Source organism: Agelaius tricolor, unplaced genomic scaffold (genome assembly GCF_023055355.1).
Source record: "Agelaius tricolor isolate 1412-34295 unplaced genomic scaffold, bAgeTri1.0.p SCAF_1, whole genome shotgun sequence".
NCBI classification, from domain to species: Eukaryota; Metazoa; Chordata; class Aves; order Passeriformes; family Icteridae; genus Agelaius; species Agelaius tricolor.
This window is the reverse complement of record NW_027269261.1, coordinates 72,317,651-72,337,427: the sequence shown is the minus strand read 5'-3', so window position 1 is coordinate 72,337,427 and position 19,777 is coordinate 72,317,651. Positions and strand designations below refer to the sequence as shown.

General features: G+C 39.7%; 1 protein-coding gene across 5 annotated transcripts; it reads left to right on the top strand.

Annotated features, from left to right (window-relative positions):
* Window positions 1–1,998: 1,998 nt before the first annotated feature.
* GCFC2 (GC-rich sequence DNA-binding factor 2) lies at window positions 1,999–19,469 on the top strand. Of its 5 annotated transcripts, none has more exons than XM_071439638.1 (18): window positions 1,999–2,587; window positions 3,721–3,828; window positions 5,247–5,408; window positions 5,897–6,115; window positions 7,086–7,165; window positions 8,076–8,191; window positions 9,919–10,105; window positions 10,585–10,708; window positions 11,991–12,069; window positions 13,281–13,393; window positions 14,126–14,325; window positions 14,732–14,882; window positions 15,195–15,316; window positions 16,470–16,546; window positions 16,725–16,791; window positions 17,462–17,608; window positions 17,950–18,074; window positions 18,399–19,469. In XM_071439638.1, exons 1-18 carry the CDS (start codon window positions 2,014–2,016, stop codon window positions 18,511–18,513), a joined length of 2,766 nt encoding a protein of 921 aa, XP_071295739.1. In that variant the 5' UTR covers window positions 1,999–2,013; the 3' UTR covers window positions 18,514–19,469. The 5 variants fall into 5 exon arrangements, 4 of the variants coding, with proteins under 4 accessions (XP_071295739.1, XP_071295731.1, XP_071295724.1 ...); XM_071439630.1 differs by having other exon boundaries at window positions 14,729–14,882; XM_071439623.1 differs by having other exon boundaries at window positions 5,897–6,124.
* The last annotated feature ends 308 nt before the right edge of the window (window positions 19,470–19,777 follow it).

Below are 19,777 nucleotides of genomic sequence, written 5' to 3'. Positions count from 1 at the left end.
AAATGATTCTAATATTTATGACCAATAAATCCTCACCTGTCTGTTAAGTTTAACCTTCATGGATAAATAGTTTAAGGCAAAATTTTCCTTCTGTTCTGTGTCAGCAGTGTCAGGAAAAGGGCTTTTACTGCCTAACAAGATAAATCCATCAGCACTTAGCATCGGCAGTCCTTCCAAGAAATACTGTGCTGCGTTGTTGAGGCTGCATTTGCTTTTCCTCTTCTGAACTGGGATCATCATGGACTGGATGCCTCTGCCTAGATCAGTATCTTGGCGTTTAGTGAGCAAATTAACTGGAGGGACAACTGCAAACATGGCAGTTTCAACCTGCAGGAAAGATAAAGAGTACAAGGGTTGTGTCCCCTGTTTCTGCCATGCTGAGGTTCTGGCCCATTTTGTCTAACAAGGAGCCAGCTCAGTCCTGCCTGAGTAGTGCTCACAAGACTGACAGGATTTAAAATCAGATTAAAAAAACCCCACTTAAATACAGAGACACAGCCAGGCAAAGAAGCTCTGTCATTATTACAAAGATATTAAAGGCTCCTGGTAAAACTCCCATCTTTGCTTGGCATGATGAAGCCTTCATCAGTCCTGGAGGGGTAAATGAGAAACAGGAAACTTATGGGCATTATTCCAGGTAAATGTACATCTGCAGACTTTGCTTTGCCCAGGTTGCAATGGAACATTGCAAGACCATTCTTGACTCCACCTTTCACTCAGAGAAACTACTCATGGAAGTCCATATCAATTCCACAGCAATAAGGCAGTTTTGAATCAGAGCCTGCAATAAGTCAATTTAAACACAAATCCATGGACAGGTTTAATTTCAGCATTTACATAAGTACTTTATTTTTCCACCAGACCCCCACCCTTTTTCAGTGCAGAAAATGAATAATGCTGCAAGATGAATTGTGTTTCCTGAATTCTTAAAGCTTTTATAATCTTCCTTATTCACTAAGTAGCCTTGGGTTTTATTTAATAATAATTCAGAAGCTGCACTGAATAAAAATATATTTTAGTTGATTTTCTCTTGGGTTTTTATGTTATTCTTACTGTAACTGGTACTTCACAAATGCAGCTTTTTCTTCACAAGATTCCTGAGGCGAGTTAATATTAGCATCCTCATATTACAGCTGAAGAACAGAAAGGTGGAGCAATTTGAGCAAGAACGCTTCAAACGTTTGCTATTCTTGGATGCTTCTCTTGGGACACAAAGGCTTACTTGAAGGACTTGCCCTGCCTGGTTTCATGGTTTCATTTGGAGTGGGATGCACTTTCTTTCCACAGAGCAAATCACACACAGCTCAAGTCAGCACGGCAGAAATCAAAGGCTGGTACAAGCTACAGTGCAACTCCTCTCCAAGCAAACCAATTTGTCATCACTTGTCACATTCCCACCTTCCTTCTGTTCCCAGCCATATGTTCCCCTCCCCTTCCACCAGCACTGGCACCTGCCTGCTCCTTCTGTGAGCTCAGCCTGAGGAAAGGGAAAAAAATGTGTGATTACTTTTTGACAACAACAGAGTCAGTTTTATATTTATAATAATTGCAGAATCATAGAATGGCTTGTGTTGGAAGGGACCTTAAAGATCATCTAATTCCATTTGTCCCTTCCATGGGCAGGGACACCTTCCACTAAACAGGTTGCTCAGAGCTCCCTCCAACCTGGCCTTAAAAAGTGTATTTATTTGTTTTTGGTGTATGTTAGTACTAATTCTAAAACAGCTATTTTATTTATGTGTAGTTAGGCATTAGCAATTACCTTTCAATTTACTATTCACTTACATAATACATAGCAATCACAAAAGTTTATCAATATTATTTAGTAATTATACCATATAACTTTTGCATATTGAAATAATATCTTACCATATATTATTTATAAATTATATAATACCAGAAGTCCACAAGCTTTCGATGGTACTGCAGAGGAGGGGGAGCACCCACCCAGCACGGCAGCCCCTGCACTGAAGGACTCACGGTTTGTCCAACAAGTTACATTTTTAGGCATCAATGAATCACCAAAAAACGCCTTTCACATTTTTTTACACCTTTCCCTTCTGCCCCTCCGTCCCGCCCAAGCTCCCGCCCAGCCGCGGGCGGGGCGCGCCGGGGTCGCCGCGCGTGCGCGCCGGGTCCCACGTTGGGATCGCGGCGGTTCCGGCAGGGATTCCCGGCAGCAATTCCCGGTCGCGATCCCGGCAGCGGTTCCCGAGGGCGATGTTCCGCCGTCCCCCGCGCAACTTCCGCGGCCGGCGGCGCGCAGCCTCCAGCGGCAGCAGCGAGGACGAGCCGGAGCCACAGCCGGAGCCACAGCCGGAGCCGGCCGCAGCCCCGTCCCCGGACTCAGCCCCGTCCCCGGACTCGGGCGCCAGCTCGCCCTCGGAGCGGGAAGCGGAGCCCTCGGAGGCCGAGGGCGATCCCGGCGCGGAGCGGGTGCTGCCCGCGGAGGAGCCGGCCCGCAGCCACCGAGGGCGGGCGCGCAGAGCCGGGGCGGGCCCGGGGCAGCGCCGAGCCGGGGCCGCAGCGGGGTCGGGCCGAGCCGGGAAGGAGCTGCTGAGCTTCGGCGGCGAGGAGGAGCGGGAAGGTGAGGAGGGATCGAGTGTGTGTGAGCCGCAGAGCACGGCCCGGGGCTCCGGGAGCGGAGGGGCTCTGCCCAGGACTGCCGCCTCAGCGAGCCCCTCCTGCCTGTCTCTGTAAACACACCCAGCCGTGCTCTGCCAGGGGAAGGGCTCTCGGGAGGGTTTGCACGGTAAACCCGGACTAAAACCTGGGCTGGGCCTGGTTAGTCTGGAGAAGCCAGAGAGCTGGGCTCATCAGTCCATCTAAATATCTCGAATGAGGGTGCGAGAGAATGGTGCCGGACTCTGTTCGGTGATGCCCAGCAATAGGATGAGGAGCAATGGCCACAAACTAAAACACAGTAAGTTCCACCTCAACACGAGGAAGAACTTTTTTACATCAAGGGTGGCAGAGCACTGGAACAGCTGCCGAGGGAGGGCGTGCAGTCTCCCTCTCTGGAGGCATTCCAAGCCCACCTGGACACATTCCTGTCTCACCTGTTCCAGGTGACCCCGCCCTGGTAGGGGGGTTGGCCAAGGGGATCTCCAGAGGTCCCTTTCAACCCTGACAATTCTGTGATTCTGTGAAAAGTACTTTGGCAATTGTGTATGTCCACGTTCTTTCGGCTGAAAACATCTGAAATCTTCTTACAGTTGGAGAAAACCAGAGAGAACAAGTACTATGTGGTTCCATGACTGAACAAGCTTAAATAAATGAAACTTGAATGTTTGACTGACACTTCTGGGCTGTTACTGTTGTGGTTGATGAGAAGACATCAACCTTGGTGGGCACAAGCTGCAGAGAGACCCTGCATTTCAGCAGTGCAGTGTTGCTGTGTAGAGGAGGCTGAGCTGCAGCTTTTACTAAGAGGTGATAGATCATGAGTGATAAAGCCACTGTAATATTCAGAATTGATCCAGCCAGAACTGAAAGACTGGACATAGATAGTGCCATGGCCTTGTTGACATGTTGGTCTTTGGTCATAGGTTGGATTTGATCTCAGAGGTCCTTTCCAACCTAATTGATTCTGTGATTCAGAAGTTATGCTGTGAACACATGGAGTTTACGTGCACATTTGTATGCAGTACATACACATATATGTGTGTATATTGTTGGCTTTATGAATGTTACTCAGAATCACTTTGTTTTATCTGGTAGGTGAAGAGTTTTTTAAAGTTAAAAAGCCATCCTTCAACGAAGTAACCTTTAGAATTAAAAAGAAGGAAAGCTTACTGCCTGCGCAGACAGAAGCTGAAGAAAGCAAAAGTAAGTACTTTTTTTAGTTAAATATTTTATGAAATACATGTAGAGTGATGTAAAAATACTGCTGTTAGATGGTTTTTGCTTGTTAATTGAATGCAGAATTATACTTGCAATTGTAATTTACAGGTTTATAATTGTGATGTATTTGTGCTGAAATTATTTTCAGTTTGACCTTGGTAAAAGTTTATCAGAACTTGGAGGCTGTTCTTGAGAAAACCTGATTATGCAGAGCCATGTGCTACATCAAAGTTAACAAAGTTTTGATAAGTTTATACCTCAGCATCATATATTTCAAACTATGGGCCAGGTATCCACTGCTTTTTGCTGTCAGATTGCAGTTTGATCTGAGTATTGGCATTGAGGGGAAATGTGAGCTTAGTTGCATTTTGTCTGATGAAAGTTAATGCAAACATTATTAAATTGTGTGCTCTTACAGCATTTAAATGTTTTCATTGAATTCGGTCAATAGCCTAGATTATTCTGGTAGTATCCCTAGTTCCATTGAAATACAGTCAGTTGCCCAGAGAGGCTGGGCTCCCCATCCCTGGAAGTGTCCCAGGCCAGGTTGGAGGGGGCTGTGAGCACCTGGTTTAGTGGTAGATGTCCCTGCCCATGGCAGGGGAATTGGAACTAGATGATCTTTAAGGTGCCTTCCAACCCAAACCATTCTGTGGTAACTCTCTTATTTGAATATTTGGAGTTTGTGTGTTTTAGAAACAAATGCATCTAAAAGTTCTCTTTATGTATTCTCCTTTTGACACTTCTATCAATTCACAGATATACCATATTTGCTAATGTTAGATAAAAGTAAATTAGATTGAGATTGGGCAATAATTCCCTTTGAGGTTGTGATGCAGATGAGATAGTAAATTTTCTTAGTAACTTATAAAATCATATCATGTTCTTATAAAAGGTGGTACATTCTATTGTTCAGAAACCTTATGATTTACTGAAAGTGTAGTGGCAGATGAAGAGAAATCAATATTTTTAAAGCATTTGATAATAACTGGAGACAAGATAGATATAAATGTTTATAGTTTAACTAAGACTGCTTTCTAAATGCAGTTTTTCAAGTCAAGAATCCAAATACGCTGTGAGCAATCAGAATATTAATTAGTTGTTATCTGAGAGCTGATCTCATTGCTTTTGTGCATCTAAATACACTCTGTGTCTCAGAAGGACTCGTAGTCTTTCTGTGGGAACCATCATCAAAGATGCTTTTATTCAATACAAGAATTGGCTTGTAAGTGACTCTCTTGGAATGTTAAAATTTGACATGTTTTGGTGAGAGCAGGTGGAGATAGACAAGTGACCAGTCTTTGCAGCAAGGTGTAAATAATTTCTGGTAACCAGTTATGGCACATCATATTCCAGCAGCTGAAACTGAAATAATGGATCATACTTTTTTCCTCTAAATGAAGAAATCTGTCAGCTGGAGGCTGGAGTTGGCAACACCAAAGACACTCATGAAGAGGATGAGGACAATGAGGATGAAACTTATTCTTCACTGAATGAGGATTACAACAGCTCAGATTCTGAAAATGAATCCAGCTGTCCACAGAGGGGGAAGGATTTATCACCAGGTTAGTTCCCTAGCTTTTTTTTTTTTTTCCAAGAAAGCTATTTTAGAACATTTTGTGTTTGAAGGACATGACAAGTTAGGTGAGATGAGTTCCACTAAGCTTAAACCACCTACAATATTGGCATCTGTTTATCCTGAGTCAGGGCTACCCTTCTGGAAGAAGAGTGGTTCCCCCACATTTTTAGTTGCAAACATTTGTTGTCTATCTGTGCTAGTTTTGGGAATGGAGCAAAAATTATGAGCCCTGGTTATAGAAGAAAGGCAGCAGAAAATTCCTCTTTGGTGATGCACAATTCCCTTCATGAGGAAAAAATAAAACCTCACTTTGAGGTTGAGAGCCACTTTTTCATCTCCTCATATTCTACATGGCAGCCATCTTATGTTCTGTATCCAGGGTTGTACAGTGGTGCTGAACAGTTGTGATGATTGGCATTAGATACAGAGTGTTGCATTTAGTCTTTTCTTAGATTTTCTCTCTCTTTGATGCAGGCAATATCCCCAGTGCAGCTCACGTTGAGGCTGCTCGGAGGAAGCGTCACTTAGCCAGGGCAGAGGCTGATTATCTTGCCCTGGATGTTTCAAACAGTCCTCAGGTCCCTCAGAGAAGAGGAAGCAGTGATTTGGAGAGTGAAGATGAGTCTGAAACAAAGAATCTCGATTTTGCTCCTAAAATGAGACCTCTTAGGCAGAGGATGACTGAAGACATGGGTGAGATGGGTGAGTTTGTGGTGTTTCTCCCAGAGGCTTTGTTTTAGTCTCTGGAGCCACGTGGGACTTGTCCAGTTAGGAAGTGAGGCTTTGCCTCCTCAGGGCTCTTGGAAAAAGGCTGTGCAGTTGGTACTTGAGGTTTATTTATATGGGTCATAGGCCTGGTTTAGGTCTCACTGGTGGTGGTGCAGGATACTTTGAGAAATGTTTACAAAATTATTTTTGGCTTTGTTGACTGAAAAAAAAAGGCCTTGTAAGAGGCACATTTACTGTGAATAAAGCTACTCTAAGTCCTGTCTCCTGCTTCTGGTCTGGCCTTCTAAGTGCTCTTCCTGCACTGACATTATAAATTTCAAAAAAGGAAAACAAACAAACAAACCAGCATTCCAGCCCTTCAGAAGTAAACAAACCTACTGCATGCAAAACATAATTGGCTTTTCCATTGTTTTTATATTCTCTTAGAGCTGCTTATAGTGTTATGAAGCACAGGTTTACTTAAGTATTTGAATAAGGGCTATAAGGTATGCATATCTATGAGCAGAATCTGCCATTCAGATTAATGCTAACGAGATCTTTTTGTATCTGTAGCTGAGCGTGTGTTCTGGAATGCTCAAGGGTTTGTTGGGTGTCATGTCTTGGTCTATACTTACTCTCTTGTTTACATGTATTATGCGTGTAAACTTTGTTTTGAGAAATAAAAACAAGATGTTTGTGTGCTTCCTACTACAGTAGTAGTTGCTTGAGAAACAGTTGAGGGAATTAATGTTGGTGTGAATCCTACAAATCCCAGCAGCCTTTTCCAAGCCTTTCTTGCCTTTCAGTTTTGCAGTCCTCCATCTGCAGGTTTTTCATCTGCTGTTTTTTGTGTGTATCACTTCTCAGTATTGGCTGGGAGACCCATGTTGCTTTAGATGGAAGGGAAAAAATAAAGGGTGTAGTTAGATCTAATAACAGTTGTTTTACCTTCCAGTGTCTCTGGGTGATGCATCAAGTGATGATGAAGCCAAGTGGGAAGAGCAGCAAATAAAGAAAGCTGTTAAGCTCTCTCAGGTGACACACATGCTTTCCTAACCATTGGAAGTTGCTTTTTGCTTATAGGCAAGAGAGATTGTCTGGAATACTGTTGTGTCTCTGTTCTGCCCTCTTGTTAGAGAGGATCTTAGGAAGTTATTCCCTGATTCTTCAGGGAAAGATGATTAGAAATATGGGAAGATGACAATGAAAATCTGTAATCTCTGTCTGCGTGTTGAGAAGCAGTGTGGTGGTGTCAGCCCCAGAGGCAGATACCTGTTGTGATTAGAGATCACAAGAACCAGAGAAGAAAATTATGAGCTCTGATTTTTTTGCTGCTGTGCAAGGGATCTTGAAAGCAAGAGTATGCAAGTGATACAAATGTTGCAAAGTTGCAAAGCAAAAATTATTGTTTTATTCTGCTAAATTTCTGTTGAGTGGCAATCTGGGAGCTCTCTTCACAGTTCAGCAGAATGTTGTCTTTTTCTCAGTAAGTAATTGGCAAAAACTAACTATATTCTGATATGCTGGCTTGGATCACTTGCTCTGGATCAGACTTAGGAGTATCTGAATAACCAGCTCTTTATTGAAGTCAGTATTGACAGTTGTAGAAATTTTTCCAATTTGGGGAGTAGAGGAATGAGAGAAAGTTACATCCTATTGAGACTATGTTCAAATCCAGTATGATCTTAGGTCCTCATACTCCACTTGCTTATGGAAAAGTTAATTCTACTCTTCAGGAAACAGCAGCAATTTATAGCTGTAGACCTTGTTAGTTATGGATTTAATGCTTGAATTGATTGGGTTTTGTCTAGATTTTTTGTGATTGAAATATATAGCTTTGTATTGGATGTTTAGTATTCAAATGGTATGTCTTGATGATCTGTAGAGTTGCAAAGGGAGAAATTGTGTAAATGGTGTATTAAAAATTGACACTTAATTTTTGTAGGAAATTTGTGATGATGCCTCTGTACGTAAATATCAGCCAACCAAACCCAAGTTTGATACCTCTGTTTCTCTACCACCTGTGAATTTGGAAATTGTGAAGAAGAGACTGACTGAAAGGTAACACCTTAACTTACTAGTTGTCTGAGTTTTTGTCACAGAATGAGGCAACAGCTTTGAAGTCTTACTCTTTTTTCCAGAGTGTTGAGCTTTGTTTGGGTTGTTACCAAGTGTAATGATGTCTAATGGAGTGCTACAAATTTTTTACTTTATGTGGCAATACTTTGTTTCAGGGGAGCATTTGGACTTTCCAAGAGTGTTTCTGTCAACTTGAACTTTAGAAAGTAAATTTTTTATTTGGCAACAGCTTTTTATGGTTACTGGTGGTTCTTGACAGGAGCCTTGGCTTGATGTTACATTTGCCCAGCAAGCAGAACTTCTCTGGGGGCAGGTGGAGCTGGCAATCCCAATGCTCCTTCTTTTAGTAGTTCTTCTGGTAGTTCTTATACCAGCTGCAAAAATATTTCCTAAAGCAGCCAAAGTTCTTTACAGCCTGTTCAGAACATGCCTGGATCTTTTTCTTTAGTTGTGTGCCAGGCTGTGACTTCTCTTGAGCAGCTCAGCAGCTGTGTGGGCAGCTGAAGTGGACATGGGAACCTCCTAGAGGGTGTGTGGGAAGGACAGCTGGGTCAGGCATCCCAAGGTAAGCCATCCCCTGTCATCCCTCCCAGCACTGGGAAGCAGCTGTTCAGATAAGTTTAGACAAGTAACTTAATACAAGTGAGACATAAATTCTGCTGTGAGCTTGCACCAAGCTCTTTGTAATCTTTACTTTGTACAGACCATCATTGCTGCATTTGTTTAGAGAAGTGAAACTAAGTTGGACTAAATATTTTTGTGGAACTGTATGCTTTCTTAATCACCTGAAGGGAATTGATGTACAGAGTTATGTACAGAATCAAATAAGAAAGCATGAGAATACAGCTGTCAAGAGTGGGAAATTTTTCTGGGAAACAGCAGGAAGGGGAGGAGGAACCTGTTTGGTGTAGGTACAAACCTGTTTTGTTTGTAGATGTTTTTAACATATTAAGTGCTGAAATAAATTAATATTTTTTTTATTTATAATATGTAGCACAGTAGAACACAATAGCTTAGCTCATCTGTTTTCTTTGGAAAGTGTTTAGTTCAGGGAGGTGAAATAAATTGTAGTCTGTGCTTTGATTCTGTTACAGACCTGCTCAAACTGAGCAAATACTTGGGATATGTAAGGAGGGAAGAGGTAAAAAAGAGAGGAAGCAGAGTTGTAATATATGTAAATGTTTGTATGCTACCTGTCTGCTAGAGACAGCTGTTGACAGAAGTTTTTGGTGTTTATCACACAATAGTAAGAGTTGTCAGTTGGTTTGTATTTAATAGTGAGCACATTGTGAATGCTTACAGGTACTTCTGTCCATACAGCTTTCATTAACTGGTATGGACATGCTGATGTGAGTTGTAGTTTTTACCAGATTACTTTGGGTAGAATCTATTTAATAATGTGATACCATGTAATTTTGGCTTTTATATTTTTGGGAAGTGTGGTGTATTGAGGAGTCCAGGTAAAATACCTGTGGTGCTTTCAAAACCAGCACCATATAAATGACATTTGGGTTGCCAAAGTGTGATGTTTGTCCCTACCCTGTAAATGTTGGCATGGGTAAATCTTTCAGTGCTGCTCAGGTCAAATGCAAGTGCTATTATTAGCACAGGCAAAGATTTTGTATGTGATTATAATGGGAGAAATGTTTTGGAGTGCATCAGCTGTTAAATTGGCAATAGTTCTGATTGTCTGGGTTTCTCTCTTTCAGGATAACATCCTTACAGGATGTGCACCGTGCCCACCAGAGAGAGTATGAAAAATATATGGAGGATATTGAGAGCTCAAAGATGTCTGTCCAGGAGCTGGAGAAGTCTTCAGATGCAGCTATGAATTATAAATTCTACAGAACCATGAAAACATATGTAGAAAACTTGATAAACTGTTTGAATGAAAAAGTATGTATATTTTTCTCTTTTTTTTTTTAAAGATGATAAAGGTGTATTCTGTCAGTGAAAAATGAGAGATACCACCTAGTTAAAAATCAGTTCTATCAGAATCAAATTTAATTTTAATTTAATTTTGTGTCACTTTGCAGTTGTGTATTTTTTCAAGTAACTTTAAAGAGAAAATATGTTAGTTAGGGAATACATTTTCTTCAGTGGCTGGTGCCTCAAAAGCAAACTGCAATAAAACAAGGGACACCAGTGGTGTCCTAGCGAACCCTTTTGTATGAAGTCTTAGTCCTTGATGTGTAACTGGCATACAGTTTGTGTTTTCAGCCTGAAAACTCCCATGACCAGGAACTTACTTGTCAATCTGTGATACTTCTGTTTTAATTTCACAGCCATACAAAAACCCCATGGAAGTTGGTTTTTGCTCATTCTTGTGAGATTTAAACTGATTGAAAGCCTGATTGGTGTTTGCTGTATTGCAGCTGAAGGACATTAATGAGCTGGAATGGGCTGTGCATGCCCTTCTGCAGCAACGAGCCATGAGAGTATCGAAGCGAAGGCAGGAGGAGCTGAAAAATGAATCTGCTTATATTCAGCATCTGACAAGTTAGTACAAAGTTCAAATTTTCAGTGAGAAAGTAATTTCTGTCTTTGAGCAGAAATACAGTTAATTCCTGGTTTAAGATTTTAATTTTCACCTTTGATCCCCTTTCCCCTTCCCATTGTCAGTAGGTGTGTTTCTACTGTACCTCATTTGAAATTCTTGCCTCAGTAATGCCCATGACACTGTTTTTCTCTGGCTTAATTTCTCTGAATATGAGGTGACCAAGTACCTTGTCAATTTTTAATTGTTCAATTTCCCATCAATATTTAAAAAGAAAAATGGGAGTCAGTTTTCCAGTAGGTTTCAAGTTGGAGAAAGCTTGCTTATTACTGAATTCTGTGAATACCTGAAAAAGCTGAGTGTGTAATTGGCAACATCACTTTTACCTGAGGGTGTCTGTAAGGCCATGTGTGTGCCCAGATTGGGGATTTCAAACCAGGAGGTGACACCAATGTGGCAGAATATGAAGTGAGAAGCTACTCTGTGTAAGGGTTTTATCTAAAAGAAAACTGTGTTTCAGTCACTGTAGGAAAAATTAGTACAGTTTTCTCAGCTCATATTTTCTTTCCTCGCTAAGGTATTGTTTACATGCTGTGTGAATCTCTAGCTGCTGCTATTTAAAAAACCCAAACAAACCAGACCTCCAAAACCCTTTAAAACTGTTCAGGCAAAGCTGAGAGCAATCTGCTTGGAGCTGCTGGGAACAGATGGAGGGCAGATGCACTGGATCCTGGTAAATACTAAATCATATGGGTTCAGTCTTCTCACTTGAGGGGATAAACTGCTGATGAGAGAAAGTAGCAGCCTGGATGGTTTTGTAAAATGGAGTGGCAAACTGACAGCAGGTGTAAGGAGAAAAGAGTAATGCCACAGTAAGAATTGCTATTAAAATGATTTTACCTCCAGCTCGTTACAAATGAGACTGCACTTGCATGTTTAGCAGCACATAGCATTGTTTTTTATGTTCCTAGTTGTATTTAATATAGTGGAAAGGCTGTTTTTTCTTACATGATAGTACTTCAGTAGTAGTACACCCTTTCTCTTTGCCGTGTTTTGCACATCAGCCAGTTATTAAGGCTACAAGCAATTCACTCTGACTTACTCTGGGTACTGTTAGACTTTTGATTAGGTTTGTTCTTTTGTTGGCTATTTTCCAAATTAAAAAAAAAAAAACAAAAACAACAACTTCAAAACAATAGAAGGAGATTCTTTGTTTCCTGTTTGAAAATAAAACAGGAACTTTAAAAATGTACCACTTTATTTTTGGCTGTTTCTGTCTGATAGGTGGGAATGACAAACCAGTGAAAAGTAAATTGGGAGGTGATGAGAAGACACAGGTTCTGGAAATGTGTGAGCATCGAAGGTAACTCTTACACAGAGGTGCACTCAATTCTGATAAATGTGCTGTGCACTGACTCCCTGTCATTCCTGCAGTCATGAATGTAAACCTGTAGGATTACTAAATGAGATTACTCTAAAAATATTTCAGTATTTGCTTTCCAAAACATGAAGTACATGGAAGCCATCTGTGCTATAATGTCATTCTCTTCATCTTGATTTGAACCTGAATGCTAATAGAGCTGGATATTTTAAACTAAAAAGTCTTAAGTGAGACAAAATTATGAGGGGAGCTTTTTTCTTCCTATTTTAATTAATAATATTATTAACTTCTACAGAAATATATTTCTGTATTATGTATAAATAACAAAATTGGGCAGAATTGTTTCTGCTGGAGAGGCAATGGTGAGTGAAACAAATCAACCTGTAGCCCCAGGTCTGCTATCAGTGTAGGTCAGACAGATGCTACATTTTGGATGTTAGTGTTCACAGATTGGTACCGATTTTTTTTTTTCATATTATTGGGAGCTTTGAAAGTTTTATAGTTGGTACCTCAAGTCATAACTATACTTTGAAGCAGCAAGTACCTTGAAATTTTACTGGAGGAAAAGTGGTATAATAATAATAACTTCCTCTCAAAGCAGTTAACTTTTAATGGTAATGGATGTGAATAACTGTTTAAAAGTATTTATGTAATATCACTTCCATATTATTTATCATTTTCCTATGGTAGAAATTCAAGCCATTGACTTTGCAGTCTGTTTCTCTTGATGTCATGGCAATAGTTTTTGGAACCCCACTGGCACATGGGTACTATCACCTTTTTCCTGTGGGTTGTTGAACAAGTGATCCAGGACTGGCAGGACAGTCTGAGAGCTCAGTAAATACACATTAAACTGTCAGACAGGATCCAGTTGAACACCAGATGCTCAGGTGGGATGAGTTGTTAGCCTCATCAGTGGTGATGAGGTTAAGGGAAGGTTATTGCAGGGCTCATGGGGGAGGTCAGAGATGTTGCTCTAAGCTCTTGGATATCAGTTTCCAAATCCCCTCATTTTTTCACAGTTTAAGAGTCCTTTTGGATCTGTAGTCACTGTTGCTCCTGGATTGCCTCTCCTCAGGCTGTTGTTCTCACGACTTGTTTGAAGCACATTTTTTGAAGTTGGATTATTTTTTTAAGCTATCGCCTGCGGACACAGGAGAGGATAACTCATCTGAGTTCATTCCCAAATGCAGGGCTTGCAGGCGGCAGGCGAGGGAGCACTCAGGCGAAGGAGATCACCACGAGGGCTTGTCCAGTGATGAGGAGCTGACTCCCACAGAGGAGGACGAGTTCCAGAAGAGCAAAGGTTGGTGACAGGCCTAATGTCATGTCCTAGAACAAGATCTCTTGTTGATATTTCTTTAATTTTTTTTTTTTTTTTTAGGGAAAAGTAGAGAAATATTTCATTTGAGTTCCATGTTTGTATTTGCACACTGTAGAAAAAAATGCACCCAGGCAGTTCTGACTAATGACTTAGGAGGAATGAATTAATGGTTGTAGATTTCCTGTGGTGGCAGCACTCTACATGACTTTTTTAACTAGAGGTTAGCTCTGTCAGATTCTGCCAGAGCTGATCTGGCAGTACTCAGTGCAGTGCTGCAACATGTTTTGTACAGTCAATTTATTTCCTGAAGCTGGAGTGTGAATTAAAGGTTGCTTACAGTGTTTTAATTATCTTGAGTGAATGGATGGAAGAGGAGGAGAGAAAGGTATAATAACTTTTCTTAACGTAACAGCAGAAGGATTTTCATGCCTGAAATTTTATCATTCTGGAACAAAGTTTGAAATACAGTGGTTATATAAATCTGTGAAAAAGGTCATGTCTTTCCTTGGTCTTCTGACACTATTTTTCTGTACAACTGAGTTTTTGTGGGAGCTGCTTTTAAACCATTTCAATGTCAGGTGTGTCAAAGATAAATAACAAATGCAATTCTTATAAAAATATCTCTTATGTCCTATAGATGCATAAACCCTTCAGCTTATGCCTCAATAAGTTCTGTGATTGTTTCTTTTTATTCCCAATGAATATTATCCATAGATAATGTTTTAGAGGATAGTAGGAAAATCTTTGAAGATGTCCACGCAGATTTTTGTGACATCAGAAAAATCCTGTTGAAATTCCAGGAATGGAAAGAGAAGTTTCCTGACTCTTACTGTGATGCTTACATCAGTTTCTGCCTGCCTAAGTTATTAAACCCATTGATCAGAGTTCATTTAATAAGTTGGAATCCTCTTGAGGTAGGTGCATCAGCTGACATTTTTGTTAAAAATTGTGTCTGTGTGTGTATGATGTATTAATATGAAGAATGATTTTTTTCCTATACCTAGCACAGTGAATTAGAAATTAAGAAAGCTACTGTGTTGTCTCAAAAACTGAAGCATATTTTGGAATATTCTTAAATTTCCCCTTTCCTTTTACCTCCAGCTCCTTTTACACCTCCTGTAAAAACAGTTCTCCTGGGTTCCTTGAAGACACTTGAAGAATCCTACCCATTAAATTGCAGATTTTAAACTAGTTTTGCTGTTTTGGCCCATTCAGTGATGAGGATGAAGCTGAAATTAAGTGGGAATTTGGGTGTTGCTGGATTGAGCTTTTCTGTTAATGCTGACAGCTGAACAACTAACAGGATTCATCTTTCAGCAGAATTTTACAGAGTTGGAAGAGATGCCCTGGTTCAGAGCTATAGAAGAATTCAGTGATGCAGAAAATATATCTGAATCAAAAAGAGATGATGATCATGATAAAGAAGTTTTGCCTAGAGTGATTGAAAAAACTGTTCTTCCCAAAATTACAGGTATGATAAGATTGTATTGAAAGCGTTCACTGCAGCTATGTAATCAAACCTTAAATAAAAATGATAATATCAAATAATGTTGGTGATATCCCAGTGCTCCAAGATGTAATGATTGTGTAGTTCCACAGAGTGGCTCCAAGATGTAATGATTGTGTAGTTCCACAGAGTTCGGCTGAGGTGGCCTCTTCAAAATTATTGGGGGAGGCTGAGCTTTTTTTATATGTTTACTTCTGTTACATTGTAATGGCTTGAAACTAGGGCAGATAAGTAACTTGCATATTATGAATGAAATAAATTCCTGGTTTTTTTCAGCACTTGTGAAGAGTGTGTGGGATCCTTTATCTACTTCACAGACAAAGAACCTCGTACAGCTTTGCAATAACATCTTTGGGAAACAAATCCTTGCCAAAAACGAGTCCAGCCGAGCAAGAGAGGTAAAAGCTATGGTACCGAGAAAGGGGAACTTCACCCACTTTGTACTTCTGTGTGTGCTCCTGTGGGCACTGAGAACATTCTCCTGAAGCTGTTTGGTTCTGATTACTTTTTTGTTTTGCCACTTAGATGATTTAGCAGTTAAAACTTCCAGCTCTCTGATGCTCTCCTTGCTGAAGATGATGAGGCAGAAATCAGCTGCTGTCAGTTAAAAAATTCTGCCTGTATCTATCCAGAATCTGTTTGTAGATCTAATCTTCCTTCACTGCAATAACAATGATTTGCATTTAATTATCTTTTCAAATTTGAGCTTTATATGCTAGTAATGCTTCAGTGGTGCATCCCTTAAGCTTTTATTTATAAAGTAGGCCTAAAATTTTAAAACTTGAGAATCCCCAAAGGTTGGTTAATTGGTGAGGAGGAAAACTACTATGTAATCCTAGCAATCCTTTAATAATTACTTTTATATACACAGTCACTCTAGGAAGTCCTTCTTAGCCTGATTCTGGGTTTATTCTGATGTAAATCAGGAAGTTTATCTAGTGAAAATGGGATGGATTAAGTGGTGAAATAGGATGGATGTTTGGGCCTCGAGTATGAAAAGAAATATTCTAAAGAAAATGTTTATGCCTTCCAAAGTCTGCTGTTTTGAAACCATGGCTTAAAGTCAAGTGATACAACTGATCTTAGCAAGAACTTAAATAAATAGGCTTAAAAAAAAAAGCTAGGTGGCAATCTGTGGCACCTGAAAACATGTTGCTCAAAAATGCATGCTATCCTAGCTATGGTGATTTTTCTTTACATTGAATTTAACATCTTTTAATGGAGATCCTATGTGTATAACTTGCTTTGGTTTTAATCTGTACAGTTTTCTTGCTGCCTTGCAGATTAATGTGTAAAAACAGGCCTCACCTAGGGATATAGCTTAGGGATATAGCAAAACCCTCTAGGCTAAGCCTATAGATAATTACAGCTGTGATTTGTCTGCTGTTTCTATTTTTTATTCAGGGTCTCAATGTGTGTTATATTCAAATGGCAGCTGAACTTATCTCTAAGATATCAGACCTCTGGAAGAACTAAATAACCTTTGAGGTTGTTACAAATGGAATATGAAGTCTTTCTTCTGAGGACACATTAATAATTCTTTTTTAATAGGATTTGATGAACACGGTTGTCCTAAGAATGAAGAAATCTGTAGAGGAAGATGTCTTTATTCCTCTGTATCCTAAAAGGTAAGCTAACCCTCTGACTCTCTTCCGTTTGTATTTTTTTAGTTCCTCTACCTTTCTCCCCTACAGATGTAAATGAAATACTGTACACATCCATGTCTGAGAGATCAGATGTCTGTTTATCTTCTTTTAAATCCAACAAAAAATAATCTTTATTTTGACTTTTTCTTCCCATGACCAGCACTGTGGAAGACAAGTCATCACTACGTTCAAAGTTTCAAGAGAGACGATTTTGGTCAGCTGTTAAGGTAGAGAAAGTAGGGCTGGATTTGTTTTGTTTGTCCTCTCTGAAATTCATTTCACTGGAAACATTAACATCCCAGACCATGTTTCAGTTTTCCTGCTATTCATGGTGCCTGTCCTCCTCCTTGGCTCAGAGCAGGTTAATTTTCAGGTAGCTTAACCTCAAGGTGTTTTACCTTCACAAACACAGCCTTACACCACACTCAAAAATGACAGTTGTAAGGATTTATAGTGATAGAGGCAACAGAAAAAACCCTCAGTGCCTAATAATACTGATATGAACTACAAAAAACCCTTTGTGATGCCACAAACTGTAGCATCATCATGTCATGAGGGACTGTATGTAGTCTTATGCTGAGCAGTTGATGTAACTTTTTCACTTTTGTCTTTGCTTCTCTGACAGTTTTCTTAGTTGCCTTCTGTACTTAGCAAATTGTTAAACCCCCTAGAAGGGTAAAATTTTCTTCCCACCCTTGGGAGGTCATGTATAGACATATACAGGTGTATCTATACATACAGAGAGATCCACTTGTAAAATTAATTAGGTTATTTACTGTACTTGCATTGGATGCACATATTACCTTTCTATGTTTTTTTTTTTAATGAAACTTGTAAGAGTTTTGGCACACTTAGAGCCAGCAGCTCTACAGATTCTTTGTTTCTTCATTACCGCAGCTGCTCTCCAACGTTGTTCTTTGGGATGGGATTGTCCAGGAAGACAAGGTCCGTGATTTGGGCCTGAGCAAGCTGCTGAATCGTTATCTTCTGCTGAACATCCTCAACACACCACTAGGGCCAGATAACATCAAGAAGTGTGATAAGGTAAAAGATAACAATCACTGGAAGAGGGTGTATGCTCAAAGCCTTTTGTTTTTCATGAAGAGGGGTCAAAACTGAAAATGGAATATTTAAAAAAAAAAAAAAGTAAACATTTAAAATTTGATTTTATTTTTTTTTAGTAACCTTGCTGCATAAGAACATTCTAGAGCAAATACTGGTCTGTAGGTTCTTAAGCATAACTACTTAGAGAGATAATCGATATTGGTTTGAAGGAAAAAACACAGTAATAATGACTGAACCTGCCAGAAGGTTCCTGTCAGAAATGATGTGACTTGGTTATATTGAAATGCTTGTTAAACTTTTTCCAAATACTCTGTTAACAGGTGGTTGCATGCCTCCCAGAAAAATGGTTCCAAGATCTCAAGGGTGGATCAACTCTCCCTGAATTACTGAACTTCAGCCAGCACTTGCTGCAATGTGCCCGTGCGCTACACAAGGACAATCACAGGTAATGGATGAGGCTGTCCTTGACATTCAAGTGCTTCCCCAAATACTTTGGGTTAAAATTTTAAAAAATTCCTTAAATACCATATATTTGACACTTTAAAGTATGCTCATGTCATGTGTATATATATATGTAAAAGAAAAGATGCAGTCTAATGAGAAGGAGCACTTGAGCAGTCCTTGTTTACTGTGAGAGTTTGAGGTGGTTGATGTTGGGTGCTGTTAATGATCACGGTAGCCAAGATCAGGAAACAAAAATTGTAGTTTACACAGGTCAATAAAAGTGCTGCTATATTTTTTAAATTTTTTTTTTATTATTCTTAAATAGTGATGAAACAAAAGAAGTTCTTCTCCTGCTGGTGAAAATTGGAGCTTTGCATATTGTAGAAGACTTCATTGAAGAGCATAAACTTGAACACCTTAAAGCAATGACTGGGAAATAGAAACCTTTGAAGGAATGTTTACATTACTGGAACAAGCCTGGTATGCACAGTAAACCAGTTCTAATATGAAATTTAATTAGTTGATCCTGCCTGCTCAAAGGTAGTGGTAATCACTATCTTGGTGTTAAATACATGAGGTGTTTGTTCAAAATGTCTTTTACGGCCATCTACTCCTAGATTATGGAATATTTAGAAGTTGCAGTTGTCAAAGCAATGGTTCAGGCATTCTTAAATGTGTGACAGTGCTTTAGTGCTGTATCCTTCTTGGATGGAATCCTGCAAACAGAAAGTGCCTGTGAACTTCATCACTGCTAGCCAGTAGACAACTGGAGAGGTTATTTTCAGTATTAATTGCCAAATACCATTCTGACTCAGCAGTCACTGAGCTCTTCTGACTTGTGGTCCACAGTGATTTTTGGTGGGGTTATTGTTCAGCCATTCCTCGGCTGAACAAGGATTCATGATGCCCCTGATACAGACACAAGGGGGGGGGGGTCAGTGTGCAGGTAAGGAATCAGGATTGTCATCACAGACACTGTGATGATGAGAACAGAACAAGTTACTTTCTAGTAACTGCAGTTCTAGAAATCTCCCTTTGCTTCCCAGTAAGCTCTACAGAACTTTACTTCTTCATATCCTTATTAGGATATTACTGCTAATGTTTTGTAATTTTGTATATTTGCAATAAATATTGTAACAGAATAACAGGGATGTTTCATTGTAAAAACTAATGCATCACAGAATCTATGTTTGTGACTCTTTCTCCAAAATCTTCTGGGAATAGAATTTAAATCTTGTAGACTTAATCCTTATGCCTTCTTTTTATATTTTTTTAAGTTAAAAATATATTTTTGTAAAATATTTCAATTGTAAATAGGTTTGATCAGTATTACAGACAAAAGATTAAAAATAATTTGGGGTTTTTTTGAAAATAAAATATTTTACTTTGGTAATGACTCTTACAGCTCAATTCTTTAACATGTGACAAAATGTTATTAAGTTGTATGAAAAGAAGCCCCTCCAGCTCCACTAACTTACAGTAGCTTCAGGATTTATGTTGCAGATGCCACTTTCTAATAATCAATGTCTGCTGTTTTTCCTCTCAGAATGCCAACAAAAATGCAACTGCTGATCAGCAATCACCACAAGCTCATGATCTCATTGCTTTTCTCTTGTTCTGCTTTGCCTCATCCCAGCTTGTCTCTAGCACCAGCCTTGTGCTATGACAAAAATGTGATTGATGTTCTGTCACAATTTAGCTCTG

What these genes read in the sequence shown, in the direction of transcription:
- GCFC2 (XM_071439617.1), top strand. Translation starts at nt 2,014, where the DNA reads ATGAATCACCAAAAAACGCCTTTCACATTTTTTTACACCTTTCCCTTC. An exon ending in CGAGTTCCAGAAGAGCAAAG is followed by an intron (nt 13,394 to 14,125) that starts GTTGGTGACAGG and finishes TATTATCCATAG; the next exon opens with ATAATGTTTTAGAGGATAGT. An exon ending in AGTCCAGCCGAGCAAGAGAG is followed by an intron (nt 15,317 to 16,469) that starts GTAAAAGCTATG and finishes CTTTTTTAATAG; the next exon opens with GATTTGATGAACACGGTTGT.